This window comes from Saccostrea echinata, unplaced genomic scaffold, assembly GCF_033153115.1.
Source record: "Saccostrea echinata isolate AGI-Se365-2 ecotype Australia unplaced genomic scaffold, CSIRO_AGI_Sech_v1 ptg000045l, whole genome shotgun sequence".
Lineage (NCBI taxonomy): Eukaryota > Metazoa > Mollusca > Bivalvia > Ostreida > Ostreidae > Saccostrea > Saccostrea echinata.
In genome coordinates, this window is record NW_026889794.1 from 1879562 (window position 1) to 1897500 (window position 17939).

Sequence of the window (17939 nt, forward strand, 5' to 3'; positions counted from 1 at the left end):
GTTCCGGGGTTGTTGAAACAATGTTAATCTGGTACATGCATATAATCATTTGGGTATCATTTTTCAAGAATCAAGCAGGTCTAGGAAAATCACTATATTTAGCTATATAGCTAAATCTACCTATATAGCTTTATTTACCTATATAATATAGCTTTATTTAGCTATTTCAGAGTAAATTTCTGTTTTATGAAAAGCAGACAAAAAGTCGCATAATGAGGCAGTATTAGTTTTCAACTTTGAAATGGACTGAAAACAATTCACCAAAAACCCACTTTTAAAAATGTTTCTCCTTTTGTGCAATTGCAATCAAAGATCTAAAAGTTTTGGGGCTATGTATAACAGTTAATCTGTGAATAAGCAGCTACTTTAACAAAGAAAAGCAGTTTTGGTCAACAAGATAATTGATTGGTAATAATTCAGCACAATGCAAGGCAATCACACTTAGTCATGCCTCATCGCACTTCCAGTAATGGACAGCTATCCAAACAATAGAGATGCATTTTTTGGTTAAAAAGTGTTTAAAAGAGGCAATGTTTTTACTATCTATGCCCTAGGTTGTTTTTATCAAACCTTTTTAAAAAAATATCAGCCATAATTTTCATGCGACTTTTTGTTTGCTTTTCATAAAACAGAAACTTATTCTAAAATAGCTAAATAAAGCTATATTATATAGGTAAATAAAGCTATATAGGTAAATTAAGCTATATAGCTAAATATAGTGATTTTCCTGGACCTGTCAAGAGGAATTTTGTCAGTTTTTGTAGAGTCAATACAATAGAAGTAGTAAGGTGTATTTTGTGTGCATGCTTTTAGTAATGGCAAATAATAAAAAAGGTTGAAGATTTTATATAAGTTGTCAAGACTAGTGCATTGTTAATTCTTACTATTTATTAATCTTCTGCTTCAGAGGAATTCACTTTCGGTTCAAAATTTAAAGAAAAAGAATTTGTGTAAAGATAATAGAAACACAAAGAGTAGAAAAATCTATATGATTCAATTACATAAACAATAATCTAATTTGATTATGTATTTCTGGTCAAACCAGTTCTGTAAATAATTAGAGAATTATTTATGGCCAACAGTGCCTGAGGTTAAAGTAATGTATAGATCGATATTATTTTTTTGCCAGAAGGCACAATAAATTTCCAGTTTTATTTAAATAATTGTTTACAAAATTGAAATGGTAATTCAGCAAGAAAAAAGTCACTTTAACTGATGTTAAAACAGAATTGCATTGAAAGCATGTTTGAGTGTGTGCATTTGTACATTTGCACAGCATTTGTGTAATTGAATTTCAAAGCTGTCAGTGTATATATTTTCAGATATTGAATAAAATCTAAGCATGCCCAGGAGTAAGAAGCGTGGAGCCGCAGCTGCCAGTCAGACAGCAGTCGCAGCTGAGGATACTCCTGCCAATGTTGAGGAATCACCAGCTGGGAGGAGAAAGCGAGGATCAGCCTCTCAGAGCCCTGCTCCCAAAAAACCAGCCCCTAAAGCCTTACCCAGCCCAGCTCCCAGATCAAGGTATTTTTGCCATGAAAAGGGCAAGAAAGCAGGTTTCTTTTACATTCCTAGGTCAAGTAATATGAGAACATTAAGGAAGTAGTCTCTTTGTTTACAAATATTAGTATAAATTAGTTTCAGATGTATTTAACCCCTTCCAAAGAAAAGTTTTTGATGGTCTATAGCATTAAACCAGCCATTTTTAAGGTGTTTTTATATACTGAAACACAAAAGAAATGCAACAAGCAGTACTCTACAAATATTTGAATTTTTTTATCTAATGATTTTAAAAAATGAATACAGTAAGGTAAAACTCGATTTAAAAACATCAGAGATTTGATGAAAATGTTAAACGATTATCTTTTAACTTTAGAAAGTAACACATGACTGTTAAAACACCCTTATCCTGGCCATTCAATTACAGCATGCAAGACTGTCATGCACAGCAATTGCAGCTTGATTTCTTTGATGCAATAGGTTTATCAATCTCGAGATCTGAGCAAAAGAAATATTTTTTTCCATTTTTGAATGCCTGTTTTTCAGACGTTGAGGTTGCATTTTCTCTAGCCTAGCACAGTGTAGTAACCCTTGGACTTCAGGTTCAAGGACTGTCATTCATGCTATTGATACGCAAGAGCCTGTTGAGGCATGATGTAGTGCATACTTGCATCTGCAACTCTCTATCACCCTTACTTCGAGATCTTCCAGCTAGAGCAATGGAAATGCGTACTTACATCATTTTCAGGAAGCCTTGAAATCGCTTATGGAAAAGAAAGGAGAATTTATTTTTGAAAATATTGCTGCATTACCTATGATAAACAGATACAAACTCTTAAAACCCCATATTACTGCCAAATATTTTGTTAAACGTGCAATTTCTGATTTCTGTTAAGCGGACTCTAATTTAACTTCCGGTTATGGTATGAAAATCAATCAACCGTTAAATTACCGATATTTACAAAGTTGAATATGTCCTTACTTAAAGATACAAAATCGTATCCTACATATAATATTTCCCCCCAAAATAGGATGTTGCGTTTCTTTTGCGTTTCAGTATATAAATGAACTTTGATAAGACTTCATAAATGATATCTTACATGTTGTTAAATATTGAGCAAATTTGGTGAAATTGCAAATGTTGTTACAGGAGCCGAGGTAAAGGAAGAGGAAAATCACAAGGAAAGGGTAAATGTTCTTATTAATGCTGCTAGTTTTCTAAAATAATGCTTCAATGGGATTTTTCTTCTCATCTTTCTCCTACATCACATGAAAACTTAAACTGGTTTCATCAAACAATTCCTGTCATTTGTAAATGTGGTGAAATGTTTTATACCAATGTTATTGTAAAGATTGGATGGATTTGTGTTTTTTTTTTTTGAAAAGCTTTTATTTCATATACGCTTGTAGGTGATAGTGCAGAAGAAACTGGAAGAGTAACCAGAGCGGTGGTACATGAAGCTGAAGAATCTCCAAAGCGAGGTCGTTCCACTTCCAGGAGGGGGAAACCAGCCAGTGAACCGGCCCCTGAACCAGTTACTTCAGCCAGAAGTAGGTCCAGACAGAAGGCAACTCCATCTAAAAAGACACCAACAGCCAAAAAGACTCCGACAAGAGGTAGTCGCAGTAGAAGTGCTCGTGGTAAGAAAAAAGCTGAAGAGGATGTTGATATGGAAGAAGAGGAGGAAGAAGAAGATGAAGTTCAGCCAGTTAAGTCTACTCCTAAACAAAGAGGAAGAGCTAGAAAGGCTACTCCTAAGAAGTCTCCAGCACCAAAAAAGTCCCCAGCACGGAAAAAGACTCCAGCAAAGAGTGCATCAAGATCAAGAAGCAGAGGGAAGAAGCAGAGTGCTGAAGAACCACAAAGTCCTCTCCCAGATGCCCAAATTGTCCTCACTAAAATTGACTCACCTCAGAAAGCTTCATCTCCTACCAAGTCTCCATCTCCTAAGGCAGCAAAGAAAACACCTTCACCCAGTCCTAAGAAAGCAGCAAGATCAACAGCAAAGAGAACTCCTCCATCAGCCAGCAGAGGCAACCGTTCACAGAAAGGAGCTCAGGTTCAAGAGGAGGCAAAACTTGAGGAGGAAAAAACTGAAAAGGAGGAGGAACAAGCAAGTGAAGATTTAGAAAAAGAGAAGGAAGAAGCTGTGGATACTACAGAATCAGTAGAACAGAAAGAGGAGACAAAGGAGACTGAAGAAGAGAAAGCAGCTACTGAAGAGGAAATGGCAGCTGAAGAGGAAAAAGAACCTGATAATGAAGAAAACAAAGAAGAAAAAGTAGGGGAAGAAGAAGCAGCTGAAGAAAAAGAAGAAAAGATGGAGGCACCTGCAGAGGAGAAGCCGGTAGAACCCATGGAACCAGAAGCTGAGGAGAAGCCCGTCCAAGAAAGTGCAATAGAAGCAATATCTGATGATGAAGTAGCAGAAGATGAAAAGATGACTGAAAATGCACAGCAGAATTTAGCTGAGGAAAATGGAGAGGATGCAGAGGTGCCCAGTCAGAAGAGGAAGTTAGAAGAAGTTGAGGATGGAGTAGAAGAGGAGGAAGATTTTTCTGCCAAGAAACCTAAACTGGTTGAGGAATCTGTTCCTCAGACAAATGGAAATGAGGAAAATAGCATGGAATTTGAAACAAGTGAAGAAGTGAAAGAAAACGTGGTGGAACCTGAAACAAGTATTGAAAAAGACTATGTAATGGTCAACGTAAATGAAGTTCCTGCTGCTGATAGCAATGAGATTTTAGATAGCATTCCCAAGCCACAGAATGAAGAACCAGAAAAAGAGGTGGAGCAGGTAGTGGAGGAAGTAGAAGCAGTTCCTGTGGTAGATAATCAGGTAGAAGAAAGTGGAAATGTTGTAATGGAAGAAGAGGCAGCGGAAATCCAGGAGGAAGTTGTGGAGGAGCCCATACAGAAAGAGGAATTTCAACCTCTGGGAAATGAGGAAGTTATTCAGGAAGCTAGTAACACTCCTGTTCCCCAACAGGAAGTAGTTCAACAGGAAGTAGTTCAAGAGGCAATTATGGTACAGCCAAACCAGACAGAAGAAATTCATCAATTAGTGCAATCAGTGAATAGTGAAATCAATGAACAATTACCAGTATCAAATCCAGACAAGCAAAACTGGGTTTTCAACAGGAGGTTCATCAAAAATCCAGCCTTCCGAGATGATGTAGCAGACCCTGCAAAACAATTTAGTGTGGTTAGTTACAACATTCTTGCCCAGTGCCATCTAGAGAGAAATGACTACAGTTTTACAGAACCACAGTTTTTGGCAGCTGACCACCGTTACCAGAAAGTGGTGGAGGAGCTGAGGTATCTGGACGGGGATATCGTCTGTCTTCAAGAGGTGGAACCAGGGTTTTACAATAACAAACTGATGGCAGCTATGAAAGAGTGAGTTTTGGATTTAAAATTAAATAAATTGTAATGTGATTGTATGAATTACATATAAATAGTTAAAAAAAAAAAAGCAAAAATCAGTAGTATTTTTGCCTAGGATTTTCTGTCGATAAAAGCAAACTGGAAATGAGAAAATAAATGTATATCCTAAATATATTTGCATCATGCAAAAGAAATAATGTTTTGCTGTTTTTTTTATGTTTATTAGGCAGTTTCGTAAGTCACCCAAAAAAATCTTCAATAAGAACTAACTTGGTTCTAGCATTTCTGTAGAACTAACTTGGTTCTAGCATTTCTGTTGAGTATAATTGCTAACTTTGTAGAATGGGATACCAGGGACTGATGAGAAAGCGTACTGATGATTACAGTGATGAAGGAGAGGCCCTCTTCTACAAATCTAGTCGATTTACCATCATAGAAAGCTATACATACTCTATGGCTGAACTGGCAAATAAGGTACACAAAGTTGTTAGAACATTTATACTGATAGTTTGGACTTTCAGGTGTTCCTGACAAACAATGAGGTGTTATAAGCTTATCCATTTGATCAGAGGAAACAATGTTTGCACCAACAGTCATATGTAAAAAAAAAAAAAATTGTATGGAATATATTCCAGAGAAAGCAATTGATCATTTTTTACAATTTTAATTACAATACAATTTTACCATTGTAGGAAATTGATGATGGAGTAGACCCCACACAACAGGAGACCATCAAGGCTTACCTGGACCGTCCTGATGTAATGGTCCTGGCTAAGCTTCAGTGTAATAAAACAGGACAGGTCCTCACTGTAGGAAATATCCATGTTCACTGGGGCAAAATGAAGGTCCCAGATGTACAGTGTATACAGGTAAGGCTAGGTGTAGGGTAATTAATATTTTGATGTTTTAAAAATTCCTTTGAAAATTAAATCATCTTCATACAAGTTTAATGAATTTTTGTTGAAATTTATACATAAAGTATGTTAAAGTTCATATATTTAGTAAATTGTGAACTTTTCAGATTGCATGTGCCATTAAGGAGGTGGTTAGTAAGGCAGGGAGTGACATGAACCCCCATATTATATGTGGGGACTTTAACTCGGAGGTGACTAGCCCAGGTTACCAGCTTTGTACGGAGGGATACCTGTCCGATGCCTGCATTCAACAACTCCAGTCACTGGAGAATTTAATATTCCCAGATGGATCAGTGAGTGTATATTTCCTTTTTTTTTTTTAGTTGGTGATTTCCCTTTTTTTTTAGTTGGTGAAAAATGAATGAAAAAAATATTTTATGTTTTCAGTACTGTCAATAACTTTTTATTTGTGAGAACTTTATGTTTTCTTGTACCAGTCTGCAGTAATGAGTCTGATTTTGCTGCTCGTTTTCAAGAACTGTGCAAATATTTTATTTTGGAGAATTTAATTCAAATTTAAAAAAAAAAACTCTGAGAAAAAGAGAAGTGCAATACATGAGTTTGAAAGTTCTGGTAATTTTTTTTCTAGAAATCATCATTAATCAACACTCTGTGGAGGGCATTTCAGCATACATCCAGCAGTATGAAAAGTGCATATAAAACTGCTCAGGTGAGACTTCATCATGTTTACAGCTTTAAAAAGTGTATTGTTCTGGAATCCAACAAATTGACATAAAAAGAAGTTGACATCCATAGTGAGATTAATGTTTCTGTATTTCTCACTTTTGCATTTGTATACCAAAGAAATTTAATTCTAGACCCAGCTCATGCTCCTTTTAATTTAAACAACCTAAATGCAATAGGACATCTTTATAGTCAAATGTAATCTAATATTTCAGGGGAGAGAACCAAGTCTGACATCCTTCAATAAAGGGATGAGGGCAGCTGTGGACTATGCTTTCTTCAGCTCTAACTGTCTGGACAATGTGGGGGTCCTGGAGGTCGCTCCAGAAGAGGCCATCACAGAGACAGGGGGAATCCCTGACGAAATATTCCCATCAGACCATGTATCAATCAAGGCGGCTTTCTCATTCAGATAAACAACATCGGTAAGTTTTTAAGGCAATGAAATGTTTCACAAACGTCTCCTAAATAGATATAGAAGGAAAAAGAGTACTCCTTCTGGACTAGTCCACATGAATGAAAACGTGTGCGAAATCGTCGTGAAATTTTTTCTGTTTTAGCTTGTTAACTGACCTTTCAGTAATTCGAGTTCGAAAAAAATAAATCAATTTTTTTGTTAAAGAGATTTCTCTACAGTGAGAGATTTATACTAAAGAAGTGTTATAATGAGATATTTCTTACTAAATCATGTAAGCATTGTGTTCCTGTTTTTTTCACATGACGGCTTACCTACATGTATATGAAATAACCAACATGAATGATTTTGTCTTTTCAGTTCATGATCATTTGTGAAGAGAGCCTCAACTATAGATCTATTTCATCATTAATCATTGGTCATATCATCTGACTATCATTTGAATCATAGTTTACCTCTAGAGCTGATGGACGAGCAACTTAGTGCAGCTATTATTGAACATGGTCAGCCAGCCACCAACTACATGGTCAGCCAGCCACCAACTACATGGTTAAACAAGTCAACATTTAATATTTTTTGTGGAACCTGAAGAATACATTTTGACTATAAAAAGTTGCCTTTTTCTCCAAAATGGATTATTTTTTTTTTCTCTTTGAACTTTGTCCACCTAATATTTATCATCTCAAGAAAATCCAGATTTGTACAGAATATGCTTTATGAATGAGGACTCTTAGTTATTTGTTGTTTTTATGATAGAGTTAATGAATTATTTTATGAACATTTATGAATTCAATTGAGTATTTGGGTATTTTAATGTGTTTGTTGTTTTATTCCTCTTTAATGAATGTGGAGTTTGGATTCAGTGTTAGTTGATGTTGAGAGGTGCCGCTAAGTTTCAATACTTGATGTATACATTTTTTCATAAGCTTAATATATTATTGTGGAAGTTATCACCCTTTAAATATAGGTCTATGAAAATTTAAAATTTTTACGACTGAAATTGAAAGTCATTATTTTCTTATTAATTAAATTATTAATGAATTCTGACCTCAAAGAGGATGTTAACTTTTTAACAAACGAGGTGCTCTTTTTTCTCAAGATATTTATTATGCCAAAAATTATTAAGGTTTAATAATTTTATTTCATAGTACTTTTGTAATCTGAATAGATGGCATATACTTGGACAATAGAATAGCATTTTTAGAAGGCTCTGAATATAAATTTGGTGTAAAATATTTGGCTTTTCTGACAATATTTCAAAATTAACACGGGAAGAATAAAGTGTTTTTGATGTGGAACAACTTCAGTGTCATTATCAATATATATCATTCAGTTCATTGTAAATTGTTCATTCCTTTGAAGATAAAAACATGTTTAGTACACATTAATATTTTGGAAGAAAACAACATTTGTGTTTCTAATTTCATTTTCAAAGTTGTAGTTTCTTTTTTTGTACAAATTTAGAAATGACTCATATATGAATATTATGTATATTGGCAGTTTTCCATGTTTATAGCAAATGCTGTGTTTGTGATTGCATTATGTACTAAGACTGTCTGAGTTAACATATAGCCATGTTTATACAGGAATTACTTAAACACCCATAGGAAAGCATTCAAACTGATCTCGGTGATTCTCACTGCAATAAATTATTTAAAAACACACAATCAGCTGTCTTGTACATATTTACATGCAATTATAGGGCAATTAAATTGCAAGGTTGGATTTTTGAAATAAACATGGTAAACTTTTTTTTTTTGGTCTTTTTTTGTGTTTTGAGTGACAATGTTTATTAGTTATCTAAAGTGCACATTCCTAGAGTTGGATATTTCTGTTGTTTACTTGCAAACATAATCCCCTCTATGCATGTACACTAGAAAAAACAACTTTGTTATAGTTTATCGGGAATATGACTCCATAGCAAAACTCTGTTAATAATGAGGATGTCTCTTTCTCGTCAATATTTTGTCCAAGACCAGGATATCTGTACTCCTCTTTTTACTGTTAAAGTGAGGATGTCCAACTAATCAAAAGGTATGTAAGTTCCCATCAATACTTTTATGATGATGAGGACACTAATAATTCATCATCAAAACGTACAAGATAAGGATATATCTTTTCATTCATACTTCCTTGGTAAAAAAGGAAGTGTGTAACTTCTCATCATTTTCAAGGCAATGACATCCGTAAAAGTGAAACTGTTCAAGAAAAGGACATGATTCCTCATCTATACTGTGTTCAAGATGAGAACATCTATATCTGTTTTATCAAAACTCTGTTCAAAGCGAGGATATCCATAAAAACTCATCAAACCTATGCTTATGATGCGGATTCGTCTAATTTCTTTCATTAAAATTCATTGAAGATGAGAACAAGCAAATTTAAAGAATTGTGGTCCCCCGCTTTCGGTGTCTTAGTGGATGGGATGCTATTATTTATTTAATATTGTGTCATATATGAACGCCCTATCATATGTCATTCAAAAGTAATCACCAAAGTTAAAATTTTTGAAAATTGGGTCGAACATGATGGTCAAGGCCAAGGGGTCAAAAATCATAGCATTATCGGAAAAATCTTGTCATAGGTAAAGCACAGGTCAAATATGAAAGCCCTATCCCTTCTCGATCAAAAGTTATAAGGAAAAATAACATTTTTGAAAAGTAGATCAAACTTCAAGGTCACAGGGTAAAAACCATTGTATATTTAGCTCACCTGAGCCAAAGGCTCAAGTGAGCTTTTCTGATCAAAATTTGTCCGTTGTCTGTCGTCGTCGTCGTTGTTGTCGTTGGTGTTGGCGTTGTTGTCGTAAACTTTTCACATTTTCATCTTCTTCTCCAGAACTACTCGGCCAATTTCAACCAAACTTGCCACAAAGTATCCTTAGGTGAAGGGGATTCATGTTTGTTCAAATAAAGGGCCACGCCCTCTTTAAAGGGGATATAATAAAAAATTAGTGAAAAATTAATAGCATCTTTTGAAAATCTTCTTCTCAAGAACCACAGGGCCAGGAAAGATGAAATTCATATGGAAGCATCCTCAGGTAGTGTAGATTCAAGTTTGTTCAAATCATGACCCCCAGGGGTAGGGCGGGGCCACAATAGAGGATCAAAGTTTTACATAGAAATATATAGGAAAAACCTTTAAAAATCTTCTCAAGAACAGCAAAGCCCTGATAAGTCATATTTATATGGAAGCATCCTCAGGTAGAGTAGAATCAATTTTGTTCAAATCATGACCCCGGGGGGTAGGGCGGGGCCACAATAGAGGATCAAAGTTTTACATAGAAATATATAGGAAAAACCTTTAAAAATCTTCTTCTCAAGAACAGCAAAGCCCTGATGAGTCATATTTATATGGAAGCGTCCTCAGGTAGAGTAGATTAAAGTTTGTTCAAGTCATGACCCCAGGGGGTAGGGCAGGGCCACAATAGAGGATCAAAGTTTTACATAGAAATATATAGAAAAAACCTTTAAAAAAATCTTTTTCTCAAGAACAGCAAAGCCCTGATGAGTCATATTTATATGGAAGCATCCTCAGGTAGTGTAGATTCAAGTTTGTTCAAATCATGACCCCGGGGGTAGGGCGGGGCCACAATAGAGGATCAAAGTTTTATATAGAAATATATAGAAAAAATCTTTAAAAATCTTCTTCTCAAGAACAGCAAAGCCCTGATGAGTCATATTTATATGGAAGCATCCTCAGGTAGTGTAGATTCAAGTTTGTTCAAATCATGACCCCGGGGTAGGGCGGGGCCACAATGGAGGATCAAAGTTTTATATAGAAATATATAGAAAAAATCTTTAAAAATCTTCTTCTCAAGAACAGCAAAGCCCTGATGAGTCATATTTATATGGAAGCATCCTCAGGTAGTGTAGATTCAAGTTTGTTCAAATCATGACCCCGGGGGTAGGGCGGGGCCACAATGGAGGATCAAAGTTTTATATAGAAATATATAGAAAAAATCTTTAAAAATCTTCTTCTCAAGAACAGCAAAGCCCTGATGAGTCATATTTATATGGAAGCATCCTCAGGTAGTGTAGATTCAAGTTTGTTCAAATCATGACCCCGGGGGTAGGGCGGGGCCACAATGGAGGATCAAAGTTTTATATAGAAATATATAGAAAAAATCTTTAAAAAAATCTTCTTCTCAAGAACAGCAAAGCCCTGATGAGTCATATTTATATGGAAGCATCCTCAGGTAGTGTAGATTCAAGTTTGTTCAAATCATGACCCCGGGGGTAGGGCGGGGCCACAATGGAGGATCAAAGTTTTATATAGAAATATATAGAAAAAATCTTTAAAAATCTTTAAAAATCTTCTTCTCAAGAACAGCAAAGCCCTGATGAGTCATATTTATATGGAAGCATCCTCAGGTAGTGTAGATTCAGATTTGTTCAAATCATGACCCCCGGGGGTAAGGCGGGGCCACAATAGAGGATCAAAGTTTTACATAGAAATATATAGGAAAAATCTTTAAAAATCTTCTTCTCAAGAACAGCAAAGCCCTGATGAGTCATATTTATATGGAAGCATCCTCAGGTAGTGTAGATTCAAGTTTGTTCAAATCATGACCCCTGGGATAGGGAGGAGCCACAATGAGGGATCAAATTTTTACAAAGGAATATTGTTTAAAAATCTTCTCAAGTACAACAAAGCCATTTGTTATATTGACATGGAAGCATCATCAGGTAGTTTAAAATTCAAACCCCCCCCCCCTCCCCTACCGGTAATCTTTTCAATACTGAACTGATTTGTGCTTTTCCCTACCAAATGTGCTCAGGTGAGCGATGTGGCCCATGGGCCTCTTGTTAGAAAGGTCTTGTCACAAGTAATATACATGTATAATATGAAAGCCCTATCTTTTCTCTTTTAAAAGTTAGGACAAATATAACGTAATGTTAAAATTTTTGAAAACTAGGTCAAACTTCAAGGTCACAGGGTAAAAAATAACAGTATATTTAGAAAGGTCTTGTCACAGGTAATGTACATATGAAATATGAAAGTCCTGTCTCTTCTCATTCAAAAGATATGACCAAGGTTACAGTTTTTGTGACTGACAGATGAATGAGATTTAATGCCCCTCGCTTTCGCGAAAGGGGGGACAATAAATCTTGCTGAGGAAGTATAGCCCTCAGATTTAGTTAAAAAGGAACTTGCACTGTATGTAGGGAAATTTTAGCTCCGTTTTATTTTCGTTCTCGTCGTCAGTGCGCAAATTCAACATAGACAAGACCGTATCTAAACGGGGCAAATTCGTTTGCGAGTGTGATAGGTCGAAAATACATAGGCCTGTATACAATGATGATTCACTTTCCCAGCTTTTGTATGTTCATGTGCTCTCTGATTTTGATTACCCACGGGGACAAAACCTGTGGAAAAGACAGTAAAAGCTAGATCCTTAGAAAATTTTGATTCAATATGTGGAATACATAACGATTTCCCGTCCCCCTTCTCCCTTTGTCGCAATCATGCTTATTTTCATCTTGAGTTAATATTTTATCCCAAAAGTAATTGTTAAGACAACATTTTCGCCTGACAAAGAGGTTTGAAATGATTGGAGCAGTAGTGGTTATTAAGTCGTACGTCATCATTGATACGACGTAATACAGCGCATGCGTTGTCAGGATATTTGTTATTGACCATGTCAGGAAGAGGGGCGGGTTTCCCTGAATATTTCCACACAAACTGACCATTGTGTCCCTGGTCCACTGCCCCAGTGAGGACCGTAGCGTCATCAACTGAATAAAAGAATATTGACCAGTGTACATGAAAACGATTTTGGGGGTAAATGGAAAGTAACGAAAGTAAGGATTTTTTGTAGGGTCTTAAACTTAGGAATATTCATTTTCATTTGAATTGTTCAAGTTCTATTTGCCTAAGTTAAGTAATATCTAAAGAAATCAAGTTTGAAGACCCATCCATATGGAGCACCAAATTAACATAATTCAAATAGAGTTTCTGTTAATTTTGGTTCTACATACACCCTTAACGTTTACACGAGACAAATAAAGTTTAATATATCTGTTAAAGGATTTTGCCACTCAAAGAAGAAAATACACATTTTACAACATGACAGGTAAAATCAGGTAAATCAGAAATTATAGTTTATAGATGAATATGAATAGATTTCATTTGCAAAGTATGAAGTACAAAATTTAATAAAAATATTTAATGAATTCCTGTATGTTATTGAACAAGTTATGAATGTAAAAGTTAACACTACATGTACACATGAATATTACTTATGTTTTTGAGGTGATCCATGTCTCGTTGAGATAAATCTTCAGCCAATATAGAGCAGTGATTATTACAATATTTCTGAAAATAGAGAGAATATAGGAATCCTTGTTAAATTATTAATTTTAAATTGTGAAATAATTAAGGAGCACCCCCCCCCCCCCCCCCAACTCTAAAGGTTAAACAATGCAACATACTCAACTTTGCACACTGCGATTACTGATATACTTGTTCACGAACGAACTTTTATAAAACGATTTCAGCTATTTACTTGGGCGTCTGTGTAGTTAAGATGGTTGCTTCCTACAAGTAACATTTTCCCAAAACCAAATGAAACCGATGCGGACAGTGGTGGTCCTCGGAGGAATAAATGCAGCCTGCTCAAAATTAAGAGTATTTCAGTCATTGTTAGAAATAGACCTTAAAAATAACCTGCGGAATAAATACAAAAAAAAATCAAATTAACTATCAGCAGCATTTAATTTAAATCATTAGTTTAATTGCCTATACAGATAATTTAAGAGGAACGATTTTTAATTTGCTAGCCTTACCGGACATAGGGGGAGGCGTGGGTAGTGTAACGTGATGCTGAGCGTGGTAATTACAGAGACTTCCATTACAACAGTCTCCATCAAGCGCCAGCTCCAGGGTGTCGCCACGTTTTCCAAAGACATGTGATGCTTGTGAATGGAAATGCGTGCACGCCTAAATACAGAAGCATTATAAATAATATTTACAAGCATTGTGATACTATTCATTATGTATACAAAGTTTAATAAATGGTTTTATATTTTTAAAACTCAATCATGTATCTTGACAATTTTATCTAAAGAAATTGAAGTTTTTATCAAAATGGCTGAAGTTGTTCAATACGCAGATATTTAAAACTTTTGAAGGTACAATGTATATACAATTTTTAGTAGATTTTTTTTTTCAATCGGGGACTTACACTTTCTTGCACACAACCAAGTTTATATCCATGGACGTTGTCTGAATTTAAAGTTTCAAGAGTGTAACATTTCTGGGGGAAAAAAAATGCCAGTAGAGGTAATTATTTTAAATCTGTCATCATTTTATTTTCATTTTTGAATGTCTCAGAAGGAAAATCTTTTACCTCGTTTGCTTGACACAGCGTTGTCTGGTTACAGATTTCGGTAGTTGAAACATGTGAACACGAATAACACTGTACTATGTAGAAAAACTGACTCTGTTTTATAACAACAGGCAGATAAACTCATTTAACAATGAAAAAGAAGAACTCAACAAAAATGTTCTGGCTTCCAATTTATCTCATTCATGTGAACAGTTGATTAGTTTGCTCCTTAAAGGGGCGACCATTGGTCTTCAGAGATAAAATATGGAGATAACGAACAGTAATCAAGCTCAAAAGTCCATTGAAACAATGCAGGTCGGAAGCAGAGCAAACACTGACCTCTATTTTTTCAGCATCAGAGGAGGAATCAGGTGCCATGGAGGAGTAAGCATCCCCTGACGACCGGTCACACCCGCCATGTGCCCATTGTCATGATCAAGCAAATGAAAAATCCGTAGACAATTCAGTGTATAAATATATGTAATGGCCTAAAAATTAGTATGAAAAACGTCAGTCGGTATTCAACTTAATGATAGATTGTATTTGCTGACAAGGTCATTGTATCGACCATAGAACTTGCAAAATGTTGATTTCAAACGAGACTGTTGAAATCCTTGTTTCATCAACTTGTTTGTCAATAGCTTGTCTCGATTTAGATATTGTACGTACGTAGAGCATGTTCTTCCGTATCGAATCAACTGGAAGACATAAACTCCATTTATAGGTGATAAGGGTATATTACTACATAAATATAAGGAAGTTGATGATAGAAAAGTTAAAGTTATCATATTTATCAAAATTTTGTTGTTAGGTTATTACCATTGCGCTTTTTCTAGCAAAATATCCAAATATGAAGCAGATGTATCAAGCTCTGTGGTATCTTTTATTTCAAGTTTACTGGGATATATCGAGTCAACATATGAATGGAAGTAATTAGTGTTAATTGATAATTCGTCGTCGATATATCTAAATGTTGAGTTGAAGGGCGGCCACAGCAAGTATTTTTTTCTTCTTCTGTAGAAGTTTCTGAATAAATTCTGCTTCATATGAATAAAAAAATAGGTCTGCTAATAAAGGGGCGAAATTGGTACCCATGTGAGTTCCAAAGTATTGTTCGAAGACTTGATCTCCAAAAATTACTGCTACATAGATAATATTGTCAATCAGACACCCAAGCATCTTTTAATATCAAATTCGAAGTACTTGGATGTGTACTTGTTTGTAGATACCTTCATGTGTATAAATCTGTAGATCACGTAGAGAACTTATACTTCCATTGACCCAAAAAGTTGTTTGACATTAAAAAGTGTAGAACATTGATGTCATCTTTAAACTCGAATATTGTACATTCTCGATCGCAATTTAATTTTTGGACATATCGTGATGGTACCTATCCTTTGAGGTGAATCAGGAGAAATTCTTACAATCGCACATTTAACTGATCCATTTCAAAAATATAATCGATCATTTTCTGACCGAGACACACAGTTACAAGTACCCTGAATTCCACGTAAATCCATTCCAGGGCTTGTGGATAGACAAATACGTGACTAAAACATATTTCCGGTGCACATCTTAATCAGACAGGAATGGGTGAAACGTCAACTCTTTTCTATCGTTTTTTATCAAAAAAAAAAAGTTCAAGGGTTTATACAGGTAGAATATTCATTTGAGAGTGAAATGTCAAGGTCAACATAATTGATCTTAATACTTTTGCGAACAAAATGTGTAGAGTACCATTTGACCATTCAGTCTCAAACTTGCTAAAGAGGATGTTTTCAAAGGTCAAGGTCAAAGTAAGCCCGAATCATTGATGTTGTGGTGGGCACCATTTGTAAAGTATTATTTGACCTTCTAAAGCTTTCTAAAGAGTGGTAGGTGACCAGAAAGACACGTCATTTTATTTGGGGATCAAAAGATTAAGGTCTTTATTGTGAATTTGTAACAGTATTGTGGTCAGATTACTAATATGTAGAGTACGGTAAATCTTCCAGGTTCAAACTTGGTCAAGGACTGTGAAAGATGTCAAGTTACCGACCCAATTTAAAGAGCATCACTTGGCCTTTCAGTCTCATACTGCAACAGAGATGTCTAGATGCCAAAGGAAAAAAAGAGTATTGATATTTGGACAAGGGGTTCAAGGAGAGTTAAACGTGTAATCTAATTTGTGGACGCGGTATGGCGCTCATGGGAAGATATTCATGAACACCATAACAATTTATTACATGAGAAACTGTGTTTTGTGAATAAAGCAAATCCACCTTTTAAGATATAAGTTATGTAGTTGGTATTTGGATTGCTCCCTACCCCGAGGTACTTAAGTTTTGGAAAATTGGAATTTTCTGTACGAAAACTCCCCCCCCCCCTTCACCTGGCTTTTTTGCGTATTAGTGGGCAGACCTGTTATTAACTAGTAGTTAAAAATATAACTAAACCCAGTTTGGTTTCGGCGAGAACATACGATCTGCCTCACTTACCCCAACCCCCTCCTCCGACTCGAAAGCAAACAAGTGGTCATAACGTAAGTGAGAAAGAATGAAATACTTGTAATTCTATACTGACAATAAATTCACTAAATGCCATACTACATTTTCCACAGGTTCTTGGGCAAACCTTAAACACACAAGAGTCAGAGCACATCCCGGATTTCAAGGATGTCAATCGTTGACAGGCAGAAGGATCGACGTCGTCACAACCTGAAAAATGTACTTAAAAATGTAAATTTTAATCACAAATGAATTTAAAGAATGAGGTGCAACTGGGAGTGAGAATATGATCCATATTCTTGAAAAAGGGATGATTAACAAATCTTTTCTTTTGTTGAGATAAACCCAGGAATACATACCTGTAAGGGGAGACAATGTGATTCCGGTATCGTGAAATGGGTCTTCCGATGAAGAGTCACTGCTTTGGGCGTTACAAAGATCTGTGTCACAGCAGTTCCCATGGAGGGCCACTCGTTTTTCATGAGTTTCACGTCCTATGATTACCATTGAGGAATGATAGCCGTACAGAGATTCGCAAACCTGACCACAGAAAGAGAGCAACATTTTGCAGCAATTCGACGAAAATAAGATGTCATGAAAATTTGGTGATCTACAGTGCTGCAAATTGCCACCGTCTGCATAAAGATTTTAAATGAGTCGTAGATGGTATACAGTGTTTACAGTATTAACAGTCTCTTACCGCCGCCTAAATATGACTGAAATATTGCCGACTCGGCGTTTAGCGACAATCAATCAATCAATCAATATCAATCAATCAATCAGTCTCTTACCGAAGTCGTGGCACATCCGAATTTAACCACAACCGTAAAATCGTCTCCGATTGCCTCGGATACAATGCATTTCTGAAAAAAATCCTTAAATCCTTACAAATAATTAAAAAAGAATAACAAATTAACAAACATTGTTGGTGCTCACTTTCTTCACATTATTAACACTGTTACATGAAATCCAAATATACAATGTTATCTAGCTTATATTTACTCAGTTCTAAATCATTTTCGCGTTGCATTCAAATAAATTTAAATTTGAATGAATCAAGATTTGTAGATAATTTTATTTAAAAAAAAGACAGAGACTATGCAGAAACATTTTTTCTACTTTTACATCTGTGCCATAATGTGTGATCAAAAGTTTTCTTACATGGTCCATACTTGGACATGTCAGTGTTGTATTGCATGTATTGTCCGAGGTTCCAGTGTCG

At 35.5% G+C, this 17939-nt stretch overlaps 2 protein-coding genes and 2 long non-coding RNA genes across 4 annotated transcripts in view; 2 read left to right on the top strand and 2 right to left on the bottom strand.

Annotated features, from left to right (window-relative positions):
* Positions 1-17939, top strand: part of LOC133201752 (tubulin--tyrosine ligase-like protein 12) — a 232685-nt gene that overhangs the window by 90939 nt on the left and 123807 nt on the right. The gene's annotated exons all lie outside the window — the stretch shown is intronic.
* On the top strand, positions 1331-8653 carry LOC133201751 (neurofilament heavy polypeptide-like). The gene is made up of 9 exons (XM_061337544.1): positions 1331-1524; positions 2651-2688; positions 2911-4900; positions 5230-5362; positions 5581-5757; positions 5910-6095; positions 6392-6472; positions 6702-6911; positions 7262-8653. The coding sequence occupies exons 1-8, from the start codon at positions 1343-1345 to the stop codon at positions 6900-6902; spliced, it is 2988 nt and encodes a 995-aa protein (XP_061193528.1). The 5' UTR covers positions 1331-1342; the 3' UTR covers positions 6903-6911; positions 7262-8653.
* LOC133201756 (uncharacterized) overlaps positions 9604-17939 on the bottom strand; it is a 122346-nt gene continuing 114010 nt past the window's right edge. Inside the window, exon 2 of the long non-coding RNA XR_009723142.1 lies at positions 9604-9727. This is a non-coding gene — a long non-coding RNA (uncharacterized LOC133201756). The remainder of the gene's footprint in view (positions 9728-17939) is intronic.
* Positions 12465-13837, bottom strand: LOC133201703 (uncharacterized). The gene is made up of 4 exons (XR_009723130.1): positions 13690-13837; positions 13410-13515; positions 13144-13219; positions 12465-12639 (listed from the first exon to the last, which is right to left on the bottom strand). It is a non-coding gene; the product is annotated as an uncharacterized LOC133201703 (long non-coding RNA).